The sequence below is a fragment of the Notamacropus eugenii genome, chromosome 2, assembly GCF_028372415.1.
Source record: "Notamacropus eugenii isolate mMacEug1 chromosome 2, mMacEug1.pri_v2, whole genome shotgun sequence".
Taxonomy (NCBI): domain Eukaryota; kingdom Metazoa; phylum Chordata; class Mammalia; order Diprotodontia; family Macropodidae; genus Notamacropus; species Notamacropus eugenii.
The window spans coordinates 479,699,238-479,706,966 of NC_092873.1; the positions used below are offsets into that span (position 1 = coordinate 479,699,238).

Consider the following 7,729-nt stretch of genomic DNA (forward strand, 5'->3'; position numbering starts at 1 on the left):
ATTTATCATTTTCCTGTTCTGTCATGTTTGCTGATCTGATAGGTGTGATGTGATACCTCAGAGTTGTTTTGATTTGCATCTCTCTAATCAAGTGATTTAGAGCATTTTTTCATATAACTATAGATATCTTTAATTTGTTGCTCTGAAGATTGCCTGTTCATATCCTTTGAACATTTATCAATTGGGGAATGACTTGTATTTTTGTACATTTGACTCAGTTCTCTATATATTCTAGAAATGAGGCCTTTATCACTGACATTAGCTGTAAAAGTTCTTTCTCAGTTTTCTACATCCCTCCACTATTATTATTGTTGAGGGTGTTGTTGTCATGAAGCATTAAAAAACATGGAGAAAATGTGCTCACCAAAAGATAATAAATTTAGAGCCAGAATGGACATTAAAGGTCATCTGGTTCAACCCCTTTGTGAAGGACATGTTAGTGATGACTCCTTAACTATCAAATTCTAGCTTTATTATTTAATAGCAGAGAGACTTATCCAAGCTATTTAAGACCTCTGGGTCTTAGTTTCATCTGGAAAACTAAGAAAGAAATAAAGGATTCCATGAGGCAGAGGAGAGGAGGGGAGTATATGCCAGGTATTCCATGGGCAATGGCCCATGTGAAGATGGGAGATGAACTTAGGGGATCCAAGGAAGAGCAAGAAGGTCTGCTGGGAAGGGGTGTGACCACTTACGTGTTCTGTGAAGATCACTTATGAAGATCACTTACTGCAAGTTATGCTTTCCTATCCTAGCTTATGGAAATATCCATCCCACTCCCCTTCAGTACCCCAACATCCATAAGCTTTTGCACTCATTTGGAGGGTGTTTGACATTAGTAATCAAAGACTTACAAGAGCACAACAAAATCATAAGCTTCCCTTGCTGATGTCCAAGGGGGCCATATTGTTGCAAGTTAAGGTCATCCAGTATAAATAAATGATCATTTAAAATAATTTGGAAGCACAGGAAAGAAGTCATTTAGATGGTACTCTTCAAACATGATTTTAGAAAAATAATTTATTTAGATAAAAACATTTCTGACTATAGGGCACATAAAGTTCTGTGCATCCATCCAAACCCTGACACAGAATGACTGAGAACTAGGCCTCTGTGAGCTGATGTTCACAAACATTAGGAACCTTCTTAGAGACTGGCAAAAGCCAACTTAAAGGTAGTCTTTCATGTAATTTGCCTTGTACAGATTGACAATACGACTTTTGTGTATTACTAAATTTCAGAGAGACAAGCTAGATACTGGGATCAAGATGGGAGTCTACTTTTCCCAAAGGCAAGTTTGTTTCCTTCCTCCTGATGTTTCCCATTGTATATCACATCTCCTTTTCTTATTCCTACTAGCCTTTCACACCTCACCCCCAGGCCCCCTTTACTTAATAGGTTACATTATCAACAAAGGCCCTTGGTCCATTTCACTCTATAGGCAAATGGTAGCTTCACAGCAATGAAGTCTATAAATTGCAAGTATAGCACCCCTCCAAACCTCACTGGCTGGGGCACCAATGTGCCAGTATAGCTTTTGAAGTATGGAAGGCCCACTTACAATAAGGGCATAGATGAAAAGTGGGCTTAACCACAACAATAACTTTGATACCAGAATGTATTTTCAGGTGGGCAATGAAGTCTGCTGCCTCATTGTAGGTTTCTGAACAACAGGGACAGTGGAAAGGACCCTTTGAGCCATTGGATTCATACATTAAAGTAAAGCCTTTTTCTTCCTCATTGCTAGTATTCCAGTAATTTCTGTTTAAACTTGTACTCCATTCTAGGGGATTAGTCAAAGAGGAGGATTTCATCTGAGCTTGGGTTCCAGTCAAGGTACCCCTTTTTTTCTGGTTACATTCACCAGGATGGTTCTGGAAGTTTCTGTTCAAATGGTATCGAAGAACATGGTTTCTTAGCTTCTCTAAGATCTTTAGATGGGACATCATCCTTGTAAGGATGCACGAGTATGGCCTTAAAACCCTTCCACAGTAAAGACAAGCATATGGCATCATCCTCTGATGATTGAAAATGACTTGGGGCTTCCTCGTTGTGTGAAACCTTCCTCTCTCACTGAGCTCCTGTGCTGGTGGAGTGTGACGTAAAGTAGGGGACTCTTGCCTCTTGTTTCTGGCAGTTGGGTGGGCTCTCTTCTGGATCTGCATAGAGAGGAACCTTCTCAATTTCTTGGGTAGGGGTAGATAAATTCTAATAGAAGAGGCTGCCCATGGATCATCTTGAGGAAGACTCTTTTTAGCATGTTCAAGTTTGTCACCTTCTGGAACTAAAAAAAGAAAAGAAAAGAAAAAGAAAACAAAGCTGGTCATCCTAAAGTCTTTTACTTCTGAAAAGTTGTATACCTAGAAGGTACCTGGGGAATTCTTTACTCCAATGGTCTCAAACTCAAATTAAGAGTTAGTTTCAAGTTTATCTACAAGTCTTTTTTTTTCCAAGAAACATGTTAATTCCATTATATTATACTTCTGGGCAAGAGGATGCTGTAATCTCTTAGATGACTGTTCAGAAACCTCAGCACTCCTAAGGGCCCTGGCTTGAGACCATCCCCCTGTACTAGAGAATGCTACTCTCTCCTTCCAAATTTCTTTCAGGGTAGGAAAAGTCAAATGAGTCCACTGAAAGCTCTCGTTTGGTCCACAAGTTTTGCCCTGGGTCACCCATGATCCCTTTGTCCTTCAAGCTTATGCTGTTCCATTTGTACTCGTCTGAGGGAAGGGTAGTATAAAGTCAGATGTCCTGGATTCAAGTTCTGGTTCTGATAACTTATTGCTTGTGTAAGTTTGGACAAGTCTCTCCATCTTTCTAGGCCTCAGTTTCTTTGCCTAGAAAATAAAGGGCTCTCACTAGGCAAGTTCCAAGACTTCTTTTAGCTCAAAACCACATTCTTTTTTGTATCATCTTCTACCCTATTAGATTAAAATCTCTTTGAGGGCAGTGACCCAGTCTCTTAGCTTCATATACCTGGGGTATCTTAGCTTACTCTCTCATATCTAATAGGCATTTAATTACTGAGCTGTTCTCCATCCTAAATATGTTCTCTCTTAGGAAATCTAGTCCAGATACTTTTAAGCAGAACAAGAAAAACAATAGTTGGCTTTATTCAACCAGTAATGAATCTCTTCAATTGTACTGCTGCTTAGTCCACATCTCCAACATTTTATAAATTCTTTAATAAAATCTACATCAATTATCTCTACAGCATTTCCCTTCACCTATTACTCCAGTAAACTTGTTCCATCCTCCTAATAAGCAAAACAAACAAAAAAACAGGAAGGAAGTGGGAATTAATCCTACTCCTTACGTGAAGCCATGCTGGCTCTTGAGGATCACTGCTTCCTTTTCTAAATGTTCACAATTCATTCTTTTAATGCAGCATTGCATAATTTTGACAGAAATCAAAGTCAAAGTAGGGCCAGGAAACTGGAACTCTAGACCTCATCTTAGCTAGCTAGCCTTCACTTCTCTAGGCTTTAGCTTTCTGATCTGAAAAGCAAACGATTTGGACTAAGATGAAGTATAAGATTTCTTTGTGCTCTGATGTTCTAGGCTTTCATGATTTTATGTTATATATTCATAGAATAATTTAAGAGCTGTTACACATGCTGCAATCAATTGGTTTTTTTTCTACCTCAAGTCCCTAGGGCCACCTACAGTAGGACAATTAGTCCACTCCTTCTGAGGAACCTACTTTGAAAAGCAGCTTCAATCGTCAAAACACCAGCCCACCACAGAGACCAGTCCCTAAAAGGGAATATTTCAAAGTGAATGAATGCATTGTACCAGGTTCTTGAGGTAGAGCAGCTGAAACAACTGGTTGAACCTCCTGGGAGGTTGGTACATCTACCTCTTGTGACACAGGATCATGGGACACCTGGGAGGAGCCTTCAGGCCTGGGAGGTGAAAGCTTGATTTCTGAAATGTAGATGAGATGGATGAAGTGATTGTGACTTGACAGAGTTCTCCATGTCTCCGCAAATTGGGGGAGGGCAGAGAGAGAAGAGGAGGAAAGGAAGAAGAGACAAAGAGAGGCAGAGACAGCTTCCCCCCCGGCCCCCCCCAAAGTACTAAGGATGCTGAATCCTTAGAGAGAAGTATATTTTCTTATATACTAATTGGGATAAGTCAACATCCAAGAGGGAACTGGAACCATTACAAATGACCTGACATTTCTTGGAATGACTGATTGAGGGGAGCTGTTAGTCTATTGCAAAGCTGGGAAACAGAACCTGGAAGATTACATCATCAGAAAGTTATAGGAAGGAGAGGGGAAGGATAAGACAAAAAGAATAATTCCATCCACATTTAGAAGCCTCAACAGGTGAATTAAAATCTTGTAGCTGTCCCCTACTCCAAATATTAGGATTTAAAATAGAAGAAACTGTATAGATTTGAGTTTTTGAGTATCCTTCTGTGCCCAGATGTTATCGTTCAGTCAGTTGGCTTCTAGAAAAGACAGACAGGAAGTCCAAGTCAGCTGGGGACCCAAGCTCTTCATGAAAGAATGAGGCAGTGAGAAAGAAAAGCAGGTGTCTCTTCTAACTTTTGCTTATGTTCTGATTTCCTAGCCCATTTCTGAGATAACCCATGTGCATTAACCCAGACACTGCTGAGATGAAGTCATCCCATTAACCCTGCTGCATATCAGTGGTCTAATCATCTCCACATGAACATTAGGATTACCAGGTGAGTCTCTTTTATCTTCCCTTTCACTTTAAATCCAGAAGAGAGAGTAAGGAAAAGGAGCTGGAGGACACCTGGGGCAGGCGTTGTCCCTCAGAATAATTGTAGATATCCCAGATGCTCACAGTCCACATTGCCCCTTTCCTAAAGGTTCTCACACAGGAGCTCCTTAAACTTTCCAGATTCTCTCTCAAGTACATGGCCCTAGATTTTAAAAGGAGGAAACTGGATTAAGGAGAGTCATCTCATGATCATGAGGAAGCCCTAAGCAGGCCACTATTGTTAAGGAAGAATTCAAATCTCTGGTAACTGAGTACAATCCCTACACTACTCAATCAATTAAGAAGCATTTATTAAGTGCCTGCTATAGGCTAGCACTCAGCTAGGAAGTTTCTTCCTTCAAGGAGTTTACATTCTCATTTACCTATTGTGGAATCTTCCTTGGCTTTTTGGTGTTCCTGGTCATTTGGTTTTGGATCTTCTTTTGGAGGAGTAGCCATGATAGACTTTAGTTCTGTTTGTAGGAAAGAAGACAGGGCATCATTTAATATTTATTAAGTACCTACATTGTGCTAAGTTCTGGGGATACAAACAATGAAAGCTCCTGCCCTCAAGGAACTTACAATGTAATGGAAGACAACACGCAAAAGGAAACCAGAGTGGAGGAATGGGGCAGAGAAAGTGTTGGCAAGAGGGCATGCTGGAGTACAAGGATAGAAGTAAAATGGCCCCTGCCTTCAAGGAGCTTGTACTCTCATTTACCTTCTGCGGAGTCTTCCAAGACCTTTTCTTCCTTGGCTTTTTGGTGCTCCTGGTCAATTGTCTTTTTGGAGGGGTAGTCATCTTGGAAATTAGTTCTGTTTGTAGGAAAGGAGACAGGGCACCACTTAATATTTATTAAGCACCTACATTGTGCTAAGTGCTAGGGATACAAATAAGAAAAAGAGAGACAGTTCCTACCCTCAAGGAACTATCTATCTATCAAGGAATCTAATGGAGAAGCAGCATGCAAAAGAAAACTTAAAAGTGTGGGGGTAGATAGCAGGGGGAGAAGAAGGTTTTGGTGTAGGGTCATGACGGAGTACCGTCCAAGAAGTATCCAGTACCTACTGAGGCAAATGCCAATGTAGAAAGCAGCAGTGATCAAGTGGGTGGACTTTCCACCGACCAGTTAGATACCGCAGGCAAACTGATTAATCCGACATAATAACAATAGCATGTATTTATGTCATACTTTGCTGTTTTCAGTACTATCAGTGTTCCCATTTTACAGATGAGGAGAGTAAGGTTCAGAGTTCTTAAGGGACATATCTATCAAGTCATATAGGTAGTTGTATGTAAGGTGAATTTTAGCGTAAGGTGGTTTTAGTGTGTGTAAAGTGAATTTTTGTTATTATTTCTCAGAGTTCCCAGCATCCATGGCCATAACAATCTCCTGTTCCCAGGTACTACATATGAGTTTCCACAATTATGGTTCAAAACATCTCCACCACGCTTGCACAGAGTTATGTAATGGTAAGTAATATAAATATCCACCGAGGCTGCGCAGTGAGATACAGGGATGAGGTGATGTAAACTTGTGAGGCTATTGCTGGCAATATGCCTTCTTTGTCTGTTGGTCTATAAAACAGGTGGTCACTAGGTGGTGAATGGGGAACCCTTAGGGTTGAATGCACAAATGCTGTGTTGCCTCAACTGGCCCCCACTGAGGCTTGGGGGGAACCTTAGGGTTGAATGCACAAGCTGAAATGCTGTATGTGTCTTGATTGACCCCCATCTAGTCTTGGGGGGAATCTGTGTTTGCCTCAACTGGCCCCCATTGAGGTTTGAGGGGATTTAGGGGAAGAACAAGTTGTGCCTGTCTCAATTGACCGCATGGAGATGTAGGGGTAGCTGGCCTCCACCCTTCTCACCAACCCATGTAAGAAGGGTGATTAGGGAATGCTGTAGGAGTTGGTGTTCCTGTTATCAGCAATCCTCTTCTGAGAACACTAGACTAGAATAAAATAAGATTTAGTGTCTTTCCTGTCTGACCAAATCAAGAGTGAACTTGTGCTAGCAGCCCTACTGTACGCTGTGTTTATTTGTCTTACAATAGTACACTAGCCATTAACTCACTGTAGAACCTTAGACAAGTCAAACATCCATTTTCATACGTATAAAATGAGAAGATTACACTAGGTAATCTCTGAGCTGTCTCCTTGGGCTTCAACATCTTATGAAAATAAAAAGTTCTACCTGATGATTTTTTTCAAAGGTTGGTTCTATAAGGAATAATCCTTACCTCACTGCCATGAGCCTGACCTTTTTTCTCTGTTAGTAATTGCAACCTTCTAACTTCCTTTTCCCATCAGCTCCTGCACCCATGGTAGGTTGGTGGGAGTTTCCTTTTAAGACCTTAATGAGATTACCTATCCCACCTGTGTCCTTCTGGGCACCTTTCAGGCAAATGTTGGTGTCCCCAATATCCCTTCTTGACCTTGTTCCTCTCATCTCCTCCCAATCTTTGACACCTCTATTGCTACTATTGAAGATGTCTTCCTCTAATGGGTTACCAAATCTGTCATAGGCTGAGGGAGTCCCCCTGCGTTCAGGGTAGACCACCTCCAAAGTTCAGCACTAGATTTGGAATCAGGAGAACTGAGTCGAATTTTGATTGCTCCCACCAAGCTCCTTGCTTGTGGGTAAATTATTAACCCTCTCTGAACCTCAGTTTCCTAATCTACAAAACTGAGGATCAAAACGTTCACCCTAAACCTACCTTGCAGGACTATTGTGAAGAAAGCACTGTTGAAAGGAACTATTTAAATGTGAGCTATTATTTTTATGACTAATAATAATAGCTAGAGCTCATATTCAGCACTTGAAGTTGCAAAGCACCTTATGTGTTTTTATTTGATCTTCACTTTTGAGGTAGTTGACATTATTATGACTGTTTTACAGGTAAGGAAACTGAGGCTGAGAGAGGTTAAATCCCTGATCCAGAGTCTCAAAGCTAGTAAGCGTTTGGGTTAGAATTGAACTCAGGTCT

At 40.9% G+C, this 7,729-nt stretch overlaps 1 protein-coding gene across 1 annotated transcript; it reads right to left on the reverse strand.

The window, feature by feature from the left end:
* Positions 1-1,002: 1,002 nt before the first annotated feature.
* On the reverse strand, positions 1,003-7,064 carry LOC140524197 (uncharacterized). Its single transcript, XM_072638611.1, has 4 exons — positions 6,983-7,064; positions 5,461-5,555; positions 5,123-5,212; positions 1,003-2,284 (listed from the first exon to the last, which is right to left on the reverse strand). Exons 1-4 carry the CDS (start codon positions 6,991-6,993, stop codon positions 1,503-1,505), a joined length of 978 nt encoding a protein of 325 aa, XP_072494712.1. The 5' UTR covers positions 6,994-7,064; the 3' UTR covers positions 1,003-1,502.
* Positions 7,065-7,729: the final 665 nt, after the last annotated feature.

Excerpts from the sequence above, each read along its gene's own strand:
- LOC140524197 (XM_072638611.1), bottom strand. Across the intron at positions 5,213-5,460 it reads CTTGGAAGACTCCGCAGAAG|AACTAAAGTCTATCATGGCT; the intron begins GTAAATGAGAGT and ends TCCTACAAACAG. Across the intron at positions 2,285-5,122 it reads CAAGGAAGATTCCACAATAG|TTCCAGAAGGTGACAAACTT; the intron begins GTAAATGAGAAT and ends TTCTTTTTTTAG.